Here is a 16355-nt window from a genome sequence, read left to right on the forward strand (position 1 = left end):
CAAATATCCGCTCCCAAGGATTGATGACTTGATGGATCAGTTGCATGGGTCATCTGTGTTCTCGAAGATAGATCTACGGTCAGGATACCACTAGATTTTGGTAAAGGTTGATGATGTGCAGAAGACGGCCTTCCGATCCCGGTATGGACACTATGAGTACGTGGTTATGCTTTTGGTGTGACCAATGCTCCAATAGTGTTCATGGACTACATGAATCGGATTTTCAGACCCTTCTTAGATAAGTTTGTCATGGTCTTCATAGACAACATCCTTATCTATTCTAAGACTAGGAGGAGCATACAGAACACCTGAGTTTGGTGTTTGGTGTTCTGAGAGAGAAACAGTTCTATGCCAAGTTGTCCAAGTGCGAATTCTGGATGGATGAGGTTCAGTTTTTGGGGCATGTGATATCCGCCCAGGGGATTGCAATGGACCCAGCAAAGGTCGAGGCGGTAGTAAAGTGGGAAAGTCCTAAGTCGGCCACAGAGATCAGGAGCTTTGAGGGGTTAGCAGGCTACTATAGGAGATTTATAGAGGGATTCTCCAAGATAGTGGCAACCCTGACACTGCTTACCCGAAAGGACCAACCCTTCACTTGGACAGATAAGTGTGAGGAAAGTTTCCAGGAGCTGAAGAGAAGATTGACTAGCGCTCCGATACTTGTGATCCCGGATGTCGGGAAGCCATTTGAGGTCTACTATGACGCCTCCCACCTCGAACTTGGTTGTGTATTGATGCAGGAGAAGAAGGCTGTGGCATATGCTTCAAGGCAACTTAAGGTTCATGAGAGAAACTACCCTACTCATGACCTAGAGTTAGCAGCCATAGTGTTCACCTTGAAGATTTGGAGGGATTATCCAGAAGGAGCTGAACATAAGGCAGAGGAGATGGATGGAATTCCTAAAGGACTATGATTTTGAGCTCCTATATCACCCTAGGAAGGCGAATGTAGTGGCAGATGCCTTGAGTAGGAAGATAGTGCATACTGCACACCTTATGATTAAGGAGGTGGAACTACTAGAGAAATTATGAGATATGAAGTTATAGGTGGAGGTAGGATCTGAGTTCATTAGATGTAGTACCCTGACTATATCTAATGACTTCTTGGGCTCAGTGAGAGAGAGGCAGTTATTGGATGCCAGTCTGAACAAAGTCAGAGAATAGCTTGGGTCAGATGAGGCTAGAGATTTTGCATTGGGCGATGATGGTATACTTAGGTTTCAGGGTAGGGTATGCGTACCTGATGATGTCAAGGTGAAAAGGTTAATTCTAGAAGAAGGACACAAGAATCGTCTTAGTTTGCATCCTAGCATGACTAAGATGTACCAGGATCTTAGGGAGACCTTCTGGTGGTAAGGAATGAAGAGGGATGTTGCTCAGTTTGTATCAGCCTGTTTGACATGTCAGAAGGCGAAGGTGGAGCATCAGAGACCCAGTGGGATCCTACAGCCCTTGGAAATACTAGTGTGGAAATGGGACAGCATCTCGATTGACTTTGTGACCCATTTGCCACGGACCTTTAGAGGACATGACACCATCTGGGTGATAGTGGATCGGTTGACCAAGAGTGCCCACTTCATGGCGATGAACTTGAGGATGTCCATGGCCAAGTTAGCTCAGCTGTACATTAAGGAGATCGTGAGGTTGCATGGAGTGCCTTCGAGCATAGTTTCTGACAGAGACCCACGATTTACGTCCCGGTTCTGGCAAACCTTATACGAAGCTTTGGGGACCAAGTTGACTATGAACTCAGCCTACCATCCCCAGACTAATGGTCAATCAGAAAGGACCATTCAGTCACTTGAGGACTTGCTACGAACGTGTATATTGGATCACCTGGGGGCTTGGGATGAGGTGTTGCCTTTGATTGAGTTTACCTACAACAACAGCTTTCATGCAAGCATTGACATGGCGCCAAATGAGGCTCTTTATGGTAGGAAGTGTAGGACCCCCCTATGTTGGTATCAGGATGGGGAAGCAGTGCTCGTCGGGCTAGAATTATTGGAACAAACTATCGAGAAAGTCAGGATGGTGAGGGATAGGATGCAGGCCTATCAGAGTAGGCAGAAGGCTTATGCAGACCGTAGAAGGATACCTTTAGAGTTTGCGGCGGGCGATCATGTGTTCTTGAGGGTGACCCGCACCACGGGCATGGGAAGGGCTCTCCGCTCAAGGAAACTTTCTCCTAAATTCCTTGGTCCATATCAGATCACGAGGAGGATTGCACCAATGGCTTATGAGATAGCTTTACCCTCGTAGTTGGCCAACCTTCACCCAGTGTTTCATGTATCACAACTGAGGAAATATGTTTTCGACCCATCTAATGTACTAGAGGCTGAAGATATATAGATTAGAGAGGACCTCAAAGTGGAAGTACCACCCATCGCTTTAGAGGATAGCAAGGTTGAGGAGCGCCGAGGCAAGACCGTCAACCTTGTTAAGGTCATCTGGGATCGGAGAACGGGCGACTCGACTTGGGAGTTAGAGGAGCACATGAGAAAATCACATCCACACCTGTTTACCTGGTGAGTCTTTATTTTCGAGGTCGAAAATTTTGTTGTTGGAGGGAATGTAAGGCCCAATTATTTCCGTTTTGTTTTATTTTTAGACTGTCCAATCTTTGGGCCTAAGGGGATCTGGCCCAATTTGTTTCTGACCTAAAGTGCCCAAACCCTAATTTGAGCTCATTTTTGTAAAAACATATTTCCCTTCCCTCAGAGCTGTTGCCGCCTCTGCTAGGGTTCTAGAGCACACCTTCAGTTCACGTTCCGCTTGACTCTGTTCTTGACCCACGTAAGTGTTTCCAATCCATGCTTCTAAAATCTCTGGTCCTATTTTCCGTGTGTAGTGTTAGAGTTTCAGTAGTAAACACTCCTTGTTCGTTTTTCCAGCTCTGCGATCTTCTCCTAGAGCTGTGGTACTCCGCCGTTTGGTGTCGAGACACTTAAAACTAGCTCGTTCCATGTAAGGGAAGCTAGAACCTCTTCATGTGGTGTGATTTGGCTTGTATCGTTGTCGTTTGTGGATTCTTTGAGATTGTGTACTACTATGAGTGTCTGGACTGGCTGGAATCTCTATTGGGTGTGTGTGTATGCGTTGTGCAGGTGCGAACAGTGGTGGACACTGATAGTCTCGCCCAGGCGAGCTTGCCTCGCCAAAGCGAGATGTGCAAAGGCTCGCCGAGGGCTTTTTGTGCGAGTGGTCGCCCAGGCGACCATAATGTGTTTTGAGCGAGCAGATGTCTCACTTAGGCGGAAGGGGTCTCGCCTTAGCGATATTGCGCAGGGGCCACTGTACACTTTGTCGAGCTCTTGCCTAGGCGGAGGAGAACTCGCCTGAGCGAGAGTCATTCTCGCTTGAGCAACACCCTCCAGCCTGAGCGAGGAGCTGGGAGAGGATGCGTTCCGAGATGTTGTGTTCTTTGCGATTAGATGTTTAAATTTTGTTTATATGGGATATTGTATGATGGCTTAATGGGAATGAGTATGCATGATTGGGAAGGGATTATATGTGGGTGATTGTGAGCATGGCATGATTTCTATATGAGTTGTACATGAGAAGTTGGATACATATATATGTGCGTGTGGTTATAAACTTGGTATGAGCAACAATGGATCTTGATGGTTGGTAAACCAGTGGCATGGTTTTGGTGTGAGGAGAAATACTTTACTCTTGGTTGAGAATAACGAGTTGGTATGGATTCGACATGTGAGAAATGAGGATTGGTTACGGATGTTGGTATGAAATATTATGTGTAATGTATGTGAAAATTCTTGGCTATTTATTATGTTGGTCCGTGTTAGTGCGTAATTCCTTGGAGTCTCTACGTTAGACTTTCAGGGTCGTGCTTCAGTGGTCGGGACGTAATTCCATGGCCCCTGTTAGTGGGTGTCCATGGTGGTGCCCCATCTATATGGTCTGGTAAGGATTCAAGGTAAGGTTGCATCCTGACACTCTAAGGGGTCAGTTAGTCTCACTTAGAGCGGACTGACTCCTGTGGTGAGAGTAGTAGGAGGCCTGAAATTCATTAAGGGCTAACCTTGTGTGTGAGGGAAATTGATTCATTATAACACTTGTAACACTTAGCTCGGAGGTGAGCAGCTCGGGGGTGAGCAGAGGTATCCACCACAAGCGCATGCATCCGTTGAATCCGACCAGGCTATGTGTATCCGGATGAGTCGAGTCTTAGTGTATTGATTAAAGGGTCATAACATGCTTGGGTGATAGATGTATATTGTGTGTGTGAACACTGAATTATGAAAGTAAATTTGATTGCATGGTAAATGTGTTGGCTCTAGCTTACCCTTTCTTTTTGGTTGCTTTGTATGTTATTCTTCTATCTTCGCAATGATCATCAATTTTATTGATGGGAGCAGATGCGAGAGGTAACCGTGGTCAACAGGGGAGAGACGAATTCGCTGCTTAGCCTCTTTGGGCTGGACTTTCTGTCCTTCTTGGGCTATCTTTGGGGCTACGGCCCATGTACTTGTCTGCCTTTATATTTCTCTAGGAACCCAGTAAACTGTTTAATATGTTTCCTTTTTTTTTTGTGGCATCGCGGTATGCCTTGGTTTGTATGGTGTTATATTTAAACTCTAAGACATCCTCGTTATATTATAATTGTGACGTTTCTTTAATTACGCGTATTAATTAAATGGGACGTTACAATTTATCATTTATAGTTTTATATCGTTTACTCTTCACATTTTTTATATTGTCTAACTTTAATACTTTTATACTCAACAATTTATATATCATTCATCATTTTTAGTATCGAAAGAATCAACTATTACATTTTTTATACATTTGTCTACTAAATATTTTATTTAAAATTTAATTTAATCTTTTAATTTTAATTAATTCAATCTTAATATATTATTTAAAATAATTATATACGATGTATTTTGTTAAAAATAAATATAAATAACTTAAATACATTGTTATCATAAAATTAATTAAAAATTTGTTATTTAATTTTATAAAATAAAAAATTTATATTAAATTTAGTTATACTTTTATAATTTTAAATTTTTAAAATTAGTTGGAAGACAAATCCAATAAAAGTTTACTCATTTTTATGAAAATTAGTTGCTCCCTGTAAGACCCATTAATTTTGGCTTACTATTTTCTGCCCTAAAGTTAGTGGGCTGTCCTTGTAAGTGGGCCTAAGGCCGGCCCAATAGATAAAGTCACTAGGTCTGCCCTGACTCTCACACTCTCTTCATTCACAGTTTCGCAGCCGCCTCCTTCACCTTCGTACCGCTAGAGCTCTGCTAGGGTTTACTCCCCACCTCGAACCAGTCCGCCTAAAAGCTCAAGTAGTGAGTTCTACTCCACATAAGTGATTCTGACCCTACTGTGATTGTTTCTAAAAGCTGTTCTTCGCATTTCGCCGTTTAGAATCGAACTAACCCCGTTTTATTCCACTGTTACGCTGTTCCGCCAGTTCTGCAAGTTCATCACTCGAGCTGCTGTGCTCTGAGGTCCGGTGTCGAATTTGTGTTAGCCCTTTTCCAGGTACGGGAAGTTAGGGTTCCAGTCTTTTGGTGTTGTTTTGGCTGTTCTTGAGTTAGTTAGTGATTGTATGGATAAATCCTTCGATTTGGTGTGATTGAATGCTTTGTATGCTTGGTTAGTTCGAAAAATATGGTTGTTGTAGGTGAAACAGTGGCGAGACCTGTTAATCTCGCCCAGGCGAGCCAATCTCGCCTAGGCGAGACAAACAGGGATTCGCCCAAGCCAGACGACCCGCTCAAAATCTTGAGCGAGCAAGCATCTCGCCCAGGCGAGAGGGGTCTCGCCTAAGCGAGATCCCGCAATGCTTTCTGATGCCCTTTTCGAGCCTCGCCTAGGCGAAGGGGGCTCGCCTGAGTGAGCATGTCTCGCCTGAGCGAGACCCTTCAGCCTGAGCGAGGGATTTGGGCGAGGTAGTGTGGTGGTTGGTAGGGTGTTTGCTTTCTTATGATTGGAATTGCTTGGGTATGACTGCCATGATGAAATATATGTACATATGTATGTTTATATGCCTAACGAATTGATATATATATGCATGACATGATTCATAAATGATGAATAATGGGTATTGTGGGAACTTGGCATGTGAAATGAATGAGTGGTGTGGAACTAAAGGAACATGGTATTAATATGAGATGAGGCCCTAGACTCATAGGGTGGTGATGATCAGAGGTATGGATTCGAAATATGATGCGTATGAGGAATTAATCTCAGGGGTTGATATGGAATTGTAATTATGATTTAATATTCTCTTATTGCTGAATTATTAATGTTGGTCCGTGTCAGCGTGTAAATTCCTTGGGGTCTCTAGGTGGGACCTCCGGGGTCGCGCTTCAGTGGTCGGGACGTAATTCCATGGCCCTTGTTAGTGGGTGTCCATGGTGGTGCCCCATCTGTATAACTAGGTAAGGATTCAAGGTAAGGACTGCATCCTGACACTCTAAGGGGCCAGTTAGTCTCATTTAGAGCGGACTGACCCCTGTGGTGAGAGTAGCAGGAGGCCCGAAATTCATTAAGGGCTAACCTTGTGGTGAGGGAGATTTGATTTATCGTAACACTTGTAACACATAGCTCGGAGATGAGCAGCTCAGGGTCGAGCAGGGGTATCCACCACAAGTGCAAGCATCCGCTGAATCCGACTAAGTTATATGTATCCGGATGAGTCGAGTCGAGTCGTAGTGTATTGAATGAAGAGTCATAACATGCTTGGTTGTTATATGGATATGGGATGATGATAGTGTACTTGATTGTGTGATGAATATGTGTTGGCTCTAGCTTACCCGCTTGTTTGTATGGTTGTATTGTATGTGGCTGTTCTTCTTGCGATGATCATCAATTTAATTGATGGGAGCAGATGGGCGAAGTTCCAGAGGTCAGCAAGGAAGTGGAGATTCTGCGGCATAGTCCGCGTAGACTAGTTGTTATTTCTGCATGAGTTCATTTAGGGTTGCGACCCATGTATCTGTTCGTCCTTGGTTTTATACATTCTGGTTAACTTTTCCTCTAGTTTCTTTTGGGCATCGTGGTGTGCCATGGGTTGGATGGAGTTAATCCCAGACCGCGTTTTTATGTTATCTTTATCGTGACATTCCTTTAATTTCACGTACTTAATTAAATGGGGTGTTGCACTCCCAATCAGCTAGTATTTCAAATTTAGAAGAATAAGACATGTAACAGATGCTACAACCATCAAACATTAACTTAAACACCATTCCCATTTCATGCTCCCAATATTAGACCAACCCCACAACACAAGAAACATGTGCAAAACAGGGCGGCTGCCCCTGTGCTTGGTCCGGAACCACGACCCACAGTCAGGGAGTGGAGCCTGGAGGACTTTCTGAAGCACCACCCGGCGAAGTTTAACGGGAAGACTAGTCCTGACGCCGCGGACCAATGGCTGAAGGACCTAGAGCGCATCTACGACGCCAAGATGTGCCCTGCGGAGAACATGTTGGCGTTCTCGGTTTATATGCTCACGGGAGAGGTGGAGCATTGGTGGAGCAGCACTAGATCCATCCTGGAGGAGAGGGATGAGCTAGTGACGTGGGAGACATTCAGGGAGAGATTCCTCTCTGAGTATTTTCCAGACAGCATCCGGTATGCCAAGGAGGTGGAGTTCCTCCAGTTGACCCAGGGAGGGAAGACGGTGACAGAATATGCTGAGAGGTTCAAACACCTCAGTTGTTTCTACACCCTGCCACTCGATGAGGAATGGCGATGCAGGAAGTTCGAGAATAGGCTCCGCGGTGACATCCGCTTGATGGTGGCTCCTTTGTCCATCAAGGACTTTGCCGCTCTGGTAGAGAAGGCCAGGGTGATGGAGAAGATGAAGAGTGAGGTGGAAGGCCAGCGCCCACAGCAACCACAGCCGCCTCAGAGGATCGGTGGATCATCTGGGTCCAAGCCCAGACATGAGGAGCGGATGAGACCGTATGATAGACCCCACCACCAGCCTCAAGGGTCCAGGAGCTTTTCTCCTCAGCAAGGCCGAGTTCGGTGTTACACATGTGGAGGACCCCACCCGAGGTACGCTTGTCCACGTATGGAGGGTTACCGTAGGTGCAACAACTGTGGCAAGGAAGGCCACTTTGGGAAGGACTGTCCCAACCTTGCCAGGGCAGCGGCACGCCCTCCAGTTCAGACTCTTCATCAACATCAGAGGAGGGACAGAGGCAATAAGCCTTAGGCGATAGGCCGGGTGTATGCTATGACAGGAGCAGAGGCGACTGGTTTAGGTAACTTGGTTATGGGTTGCTGCTTGATAGCTGGTGTGTCTTGCTGTGTGTTGTACGACTCTAGAGCGACACACTCCTTTGTGTCAGATAGTTATGTGAAACGTCTGGGTTTGCCATTATGCAAGCTACAGTGCGAGCTTGCGGTGTCTACTCCGGCGTCGGGATTGGTCACGACGTCGTCTTTGTGTGCTAGGTCCAGTGGAGGTAGAGGGACGCAGGTACAAGGTAAATCTAATCTGCCTGCCTCTGCAAGACTTGGAAGTGATCTTAGGGATGGATTGGCTCTCTGCCAATCGCGTTCTTATAGACTGCCGGGAGAAGAGGTTGTTGTTTCCCGATTCAGAGGATCTCGAGTTGGTGTCCCCTCAGGGGGCGGTGAGGGAGATTCAGAGTGGCGCGCAGTGCTTCATAATCTTCGCCCGTATGGAGGTGGGAGAGAGAGAGAGATCATCTGTCATACCTGTGGTACATGAGTTTGAAGACGTGTTTCCGGATGAAGTACTAGGGTTGCCTCCCAGTAGAGAAGTGGAGTTCTCTATTGACCTGGTACCAGGGACGGGTCCGGTATCGATGGCTCCGTATCGTATGGCTCCAGCAGAGTTGGTAGAACTCAAGAAATAGATAGAAGAGTTGATGGAGAAACAGTTCATCCGACCCAACACTTCACCTTGGGGAGCGCCAGTATTATTGGTAAAGAAGAAGGATGGGAGTTCACGTCTGTGTGTGGACTACAGGCAGCTGAACAAGATAACTATCACGAACAAGTATCCGCTCCCGAGGATTGATGACTTGATGGATCAGTTGCACGTATCAACAGTGTTCTCGAAGATAGATCTGCGATCGGGTTATCATCAGATCTTACTAAAGGCTGATGATGTGCAAAAGACGGCCTTCAGATCCAGATATGGCCACTATGAGAATGTGGTTATGCCATTTGGCGTGACCAATGTGACATCCCATTTTAATAGATTAATCTACCAAATAAAGCATCACAAAATTTTGATAACGAGAACCCATCAGATAAACATGAAACGTATGAAAGGTAACTATTACAGTCATCCCAAAAGTACTTCGAAAGGAAGAAAAACTAGGCATGAAACCATGCCACAACCAAAAGAAAACTAACAGAATTCAGCAGTTTCGCAAAAGGAGTTGCAACTGGGCAACCATTACAAAAGGCCCCATGGCCATGAATCTGCCCCTAAGGTCATCAAGACAGAAAAACTAGATCGCACCGCTGCGTCCCCCGGATCCATCTCGAGCATCCCTCTCATCTGCTCCCACCAAAAGGTGATCATCGCAATAGAGAAAACATAACAGAAGCAACACAAAATGCATGGGTAAGCTAGTGTAATTTGATCTTATCATGATACAACAAACAAGTACTTAAACATTCCTTAACATGCAACACAACAGGCACAGAACATCATGTTATAGCAAACGAGCAGGACACTATGACTCAATTATCCGGATAAATATATTAAGATCGGATTCACTGGACGCTTGCACTTATGGTGGCCTCTACTGCTCTGCAGAGCCATTGCCAATGGGTTTCACCCTACCACACACAAGGTTAGCCTTTAAGCGTCTAAGGCCATTATCCTGCCATAGACTAGGGCCTCCCGCTACTCTCACCACTTAGGTCAGCTTGCTCTACTTGAGACTCACTGACTCTTTAGAGCTTCGGGATGCAATCCTTACTTGAATCCATATCTTAACATATACACTACACACCACCATGAGATCTCCCCACGGGACTCATGGAATTACGCCTATAACATACAAATTTCATGTTTATCATATCCCAACCACCACATTCATCTCATACATCCAATTCTCATTTCACCCAACCATCATGTACAATTCCATGCCATCACTCATACCAACCAGACCAATTACCGTGCATATATATATATATATATATATATATATATATATATATATATATATATATATATATATATATATATATATATCAGGTAAACATGCATATTCAATCATATAGTCAAACCACAGATAAACAAAGGGAAATAGATCCAAAACTGACCCTTTTTCTCGCTTAGGCTAAATGCCTTCGCTCAAGCTACACCACGGTCTCGCTTAAGCTAGGCAAGGTCGCCTGAGCGAGCTCTGCAACAGGGTCCTCTGCGAGCTCTCGCCTGGGCGAGGTCACTCTTCGCCCAAAGTTAAAACCTCTCGCCTGAACGAGAGTTCTCAAAGAGAGCACCACTGATCTCCTCGAGGACTCGCCTAGGCGAGCCGTTCTCGCCTGAGCGAGACGTGCATCGCTCAAAACCATACATGGTCGCCTGGGCGAGAAGCTCAAGAAGAACCAGGGCGAGTTTCTGCTATTCTCGCCTAGGCGAAACAAGCTCGCTCGGGCGAGAATATTAGCTCTCGTCGCTGTTTCACGCATGCAGAACCAAATATCAGCCAAACACAACCATACCAAACATTCAAATACAAGCCCAGGCACATTTAATCCATTTCAAGCGAAAAACAAAGATGAAATCCATTGCATGCCACAAAAACCATAGATCTAGCTTCCCTTACCTCTATATTGAGCACCAAAAGCAAACTGATCTGAACTAAGAGGTACTACAGCTCCAAGAATGAGCTGAAACATGGAAAAAGGGACAAAACGAAGTCAAGAAACTTAACCCCAACTTGACCCACGCATTTTAAACAGAGTGAAGAGGAGAAGGAACGGACCAGGAGCTCTAAAGCTCAGCTTACCTAGAAAAAGAGGGAGTTTTGCTAGCTCGGAGATGAACGGAAGTTGTGCCCTAGCAGAGCACCTTGCTGGAGATTTGAGAGGAAGAGGGGAACTGCTTCTGTAAGAGAGACCAGAGCAAATGAGTAAACAATGTGGGGTATAAGGGTCCTACTGTAGGGCTGGCCTTGGGCCTCCGAGAAGGCCAGGCCCAAAACTCTATACACTGAAAAAGGGGCTCACAACCAACGCCCCGACAGTGTTCATGGACTACATGAACAGAATCTTCCAGCCCTTCCTAGATAAGTTTGTCGTGGTCTTCATAGACGACATCCTTATCTATTCCAGTGATGAAGGATTATCTTGTTCCTTTTTAAGATTATTGAATATGGTGTGAGTTGATTAAGAAAGCTAAATGAAATCCCCACTAGACATTAAGATAGCAAGCTATCTAGATGTGAAGGTTCCTTTCACAAAGCTCAAGAGAAGAAGATGATGGATTGATTCAAAACAAAAAAGAAATGGAAAGCACATAAACCATAGAAAACCAAGAACAATTAAAGGAAGAAGAAAACATAAAATGGAAAGGAAAGGAATGGTAAAAATGTGAGAAGCACGCCACTACAAGGCTAGGCTAGAAGCCATGGCAACCTTGAAGATGAGTGGATGTGTGCCGCCACTTGCTATGCAAGATAAGGCTTAAAAGTATTCACTCCCAAGGGAGGAAACTCTCACAAATGGTTGAGACACAAGAGTGTTTTTACTTCAAAATGTTCAACCCTTTTACATGTCTAGGAGCACCCCTTATATAGAAGAGTTTAGGGGCCTCTAAGCAAATAAAAGATACCTAAGGATGTCTCTACAAAAACCTAACCTTAGCTTCTAGAAACTAGGTCAAATAAGGTTACAAAAATGAGAGACAAAAGAGCTAACTATGGTGTGTGCAAGGCTAATTTCGTTCTAGCACAAAAGGAGACAAAGAATGTGTCTCATATGTCTCCAAAAAATGGCCAAAGTGTGCTAAAAACAAAGGAGACCAAAGGTACATAGGTACACTTGTTTTATGCCTTTTACTTTATGCTTTATGCCTTTGCTTTACTCTCTCATCCACATCATTTATGCTCCCCAATCACCATGCGCCACCTAGCATTGCTTTCTTACTCCTAATTAACCTACAAAGCAAATAAACATAGATTAGCATGTTGGCTTAAGTCAAGTCAACTATAGTCAACAAGTCAAACCTAGTCAAAGGTCAACAAGTCAACTAAAGTTGATTCAACTAAGTCAACTTAGGGAATCAAAAATAACAAAAACAAATGAAAGGGATGAAGGATTAGTGAACTTCCTTTCTAAACATGCTTAGTCTTCTTAAGCATGTGCCTTCATCCTTGGTTGGGGTCAATCCTTCATCATCCTTCCCTTCTTGGAGAGAATTTGACCACAAATTCTTGAAGCCTTTTTGTGGATGGAACTTGACTTGATTTGGGGGAGGATTTGCGCCTCCCTTTTATGAGCTTTTGTTCCATCCTTTGTAAGGGTATTACCCCTAGCTTTGGTTAGGCCATCTTTATTTTCTAGACTACTCTTCCTCTCTTGCTTATGCTTTGGGCCTTCCTTTTTGGCTTGGGAAGAGAAGGAAGAGTGATGCACATCTTGCTTTGGAAGAATTTTTTTGTAGGCAAGTAAAACCTTGGTGAAAGCTTGCCCCTTTTCTTTTTCTTCTTTATCTTTTCTTATTATATTTCTATCCTTATTAACTTCTTGAGGTGATAGAGATAGTAAAGTTGTCTTTTTCCCATTTTTGAAGAAAATGTATTGGTTGGTATAGCCATCATGTAAAGTTTGTTTATCAAATTGCCATGGCCTACCTAGTAAGATATGTGTGACTTCCATGGGAACAACATCACATAGCACCTCATCTTTGTAGCTTCCTATAGAGAAGTTAATTAGGACTTGTTTATTGACATCTATTTCTCCCTCTTTACTTATCCAAGCAAGCTTGTAGGGCTTAGCATGAGGAATGGTCTCTAAGCTAAGCTTTTCCACCAACCTTGTGCTAGCTACATTGGTACTACTTCCTCCATCAATAATTAGAGAGCAAACCCATTTGTTAATTTTGCACCTAGATTGAAAAATGTTTTCTCTTTGAGTTGGCTCAAGCTCACTTTGATCTTGACCTATCATGCGCCTTAATAACATAGGGTCTTTCTCAAAAATTTTAGTTTTACTAGAGGAAGAAGATTCTTTTGAAAGAGAATGGGGAGATGAGTGTTCACTTTCAACATCATTACTCTTCTTTAAGATCATGGTCCTTTTGGTTGGGCAATTTAAAGCAATGTGATTATAACCCAAACATTTAAAACATTTAATGGAACTTGATCTTTGAGAAGTGGAATGATGAATGTGATCACTTGGTGACTTACTTTTACTTTGTGGTTCTTGATGAGAGTTAGAAGGGAACTTATCATGTTTCTTTTTATCCTTTCCCTTCCATGAGTGACTAGAGTAGTGGTTGGGTGAGTAACTCTTCCTTGCCCTTCTTTTTCTTTTCAATTGAATTTCAATCCCAAGGGCAAGTGTGAAAACATTTTCAAGAGTGGAGTACTCATACAACTCTACTTGGTCTTGTATGTCTCTCCTAAGACCACTCATAAATCTTTTTATTTTCTCTTTGTTAGTTTCTTTTATTTCAACCCTACGCATTTGAGACTCTAATTCTTTAAAGTACTCACTCACACTCATAGAACCTTGGTGAAGCCTTTGGAGCTTCAAAAGAAGTTCCTTCCTATAGGAGGGAGGAACAAATCTAGCGCGCATAAGAGTTTTAATGTCCATCCAAGAAGCCGCGGGTGGCCCTTGGTCATAATTCTTACAAACTTTATGCCACCAAGTATTGGCATACTCCAAAAATCCTAAAACTACTAGATCAACTTGTGTTTGATCCTTTACATGATTTTCATTGAAAATTTGATCAACTTTAGCTTCCCAATCAAGGAAGACTTTGGGATCACTTCCTCCATAGAACTTAGGAATCTTTGGAGTTTGCTTCTCTTGTGATGGGTTGCGCCTAGAATGCCCTCTTTTCCTAGCCTCTCTTTCTTGCTCTTTAGCTTCAAGCCTTTGAATGTGCTCTTGGATTCTTAGGTCACTTTGCTCCTTGTCTTTTCTTAATTGTTCAAAGGCCTCCTTCCTAGACAACTCCAAATCCCGAAGCAATCTCATCAATGTATTGTTTTTGTTTAGTGTAGGTGCATTTGATGAACTTGCCATGATTCCTACAACAAAAAAAACTCAAATCCGAGACAAAATAAATGGATTAGAGGTTAGACAACATGAAAACCGAGACCAAATCCAACCCAAAATGTAACCCAAGTGTTTAGATCACTCTCCCAAAGTAACAAGGCAAGGCTAGCACTCAAAATCCACCAAAGGAGTGAAGCAAACACTTTTAAAAACTTGTTCAAAACCTTTCAAATGCAAGACAAGTGATTCGGCCACAACATCCCAAGAGTTTCAAGAAAAGAAAACTACTAAGACAAAACAAAGAACACCTAGTGACAAGCAAGAAAAGCACAAAAGCAAGGAAAGCTAAATTCTAAAGAAGAAAAGTTTGAGACAAAACTTTTAACAAGACTAAAACAAGAAAAGCACATTTTAAAGACTCTATGGAAAGCACTTGACAAGCATCTTCAAGTCTTAAATCATGCATACACCAAGAAAGATCATAACCAAGTTAAAGCATGGAACTAATTTGCCAATATCACCCACTTCTCAAGCATGAAATTTGGTAGCATAACACCTAGTAAAAATGGCCAAATGGATTCACCAAGCAACACATTAGCTCTCGGCCAAACTGTTTTTGGTCATGAAAATAATTTTTCTTTTCAAAACTAGGTACTTAAGATGATGAGAAGGATATTTTAGGGTGTCTTGAACACTTAGTTCCTTAAAAATTAGGTCAAAATCAATTTCAAGGAGCATACATCAAGCAAGACATAAAGTGAAAGCAAGATTCAAATACTTGGAAAAACAAGAATAATAAAACTTCAAGTTAACATATGACATATGACTCAAGCAAAAGTTAGGCACATTTAAAGACTCAACATGAGATACACAAAGACACAAACATGTAGCTATCATGCATTTAAACTCATGGATTTGAGGCTCAAAGACTAAGCATCAAAAGACATGTTATCCAACCACATTTAGGAGCAAAAGAGTCACAAAACCTAAGCCAAAATTGCCACAACATAACCTGAAAACGTTGTTTTTCGTATTCTCGGCAGCTCTGACCTTTGTTCACTCATTTGATCATAACTCTCTCCACAGAACTCCAAATGCGTTAATTCTTTTTTTGTTGGAAACTAGACTCACAGAGCTTTCTTTTGATATAAAGAACGTAATTTTTGGATCACTGAGCAGGTGCAGTTTAATCTTTTAAAATCGTGAACAGTTTCTGCCAGCATTGTTTTTGTGTGCAATGGAAATGGATTTGAACCATACAAAGATAGCTACAACAAGACAAGGTTAGCACATGAAAAACACCATATTCAAGATAACCTAGGCTCTATTATCTTGTTCCTTTTTAAGATTATTGAATATGGTGTGAGTTGATTAAGAAAGCTAAATGAAATCCCCACTGGACATTAAGATAGCAAGCTATCTAGATGTGAAGGTTCCTTTCACAAAGCTCAAGAGAAGAAGATGAATTAAAGGAAGAAGAAAACATAAAATGGAAAGGAAAGAAATGGTAAAAATGTGAGAAGCACGCCACTACAAGACTAGGCTAGAAGCCATGGCAACCTTGAAGATGAGTGGATGTGTGCCGCCACTTGCTATGCAAGATAAGGCTTAAAAGTATTCACTCCCAAGGGAGGAAACTCTCACAAATGGTTGAGACACAAGAGTGTTTTTACTTCAAAATGTTCAACCCTTTTACATGTCTAGGAGCACCCCTTATATAGAAGAGTTTAGGGGCCTCTAAGCAAATAAAAGATACCTAAGGATGTCTCTACAAAAACCTAACCTTAGCTTCTAGAAACTAGGTCAAATAAGGTTACAAAAATGAGAGACAAAAGAGCTAACTATGGTGTGTGCAAGGCTAATTTCGTTCTAGCACAAAAGGAGACAAAGAATGTGTCTCATATGTCTCCAAAAAATAGCCAAAGTGTGCTAAAAACAAAGGAGACCAAAGGTACATAGGTACACTTGTTTTATGCCTTTTACTTTATGCTTTATGCCTTTGCTTTACTCTCTCATCCACATCATTTATGCTCCCCAATCACCATGCGCCACCTAGCATTGCTTTCTTACTCCTAATTAACCTACAAAGCAAATAAACATAGATTAGCATGTTGGCTTAAGTCAAGTCAACTATAGTCAACAAGTCA

At 42.8% G+C, this 16355-nt stretch overlaps 1 protein-coding gene across 1 annotated transcript; it reads left to right on the forward strand.

Annotated features, from left to right (window-relative positions):
• Positions 1-7834: 7834 nt before the first annotated feature.
• Positions 7835-8203, forward strand: LOC114165335. Its single transcript, XM_028049982.1, has one exon. The coding sequence runs from the start codon at positions 7835-7837 to the stop codon at positions 8201-8203; it is 369 nt and encodes a 122-aa protein (XP_027905783.1).
• Positions 8204-16355: the final 8152 nt, after the last annotated feature.

Source organism: Vigna unguiculata, chromosome 10 (assembly GCF_004118075.2).
Source record: "Vigna unguiculata cultivar IT97K-499-35 chromosome 10, ASM411807v1, whole genome shotgun sequence".
In the NCBI taxonomy this organism is placed as follows: domain Eukaryota; kingdom Viridiplantae; phylum Streptophyta; class Magnoliopsida; order Fabales; family Fabaceae; genus Vigna; species Vigna unguiculata.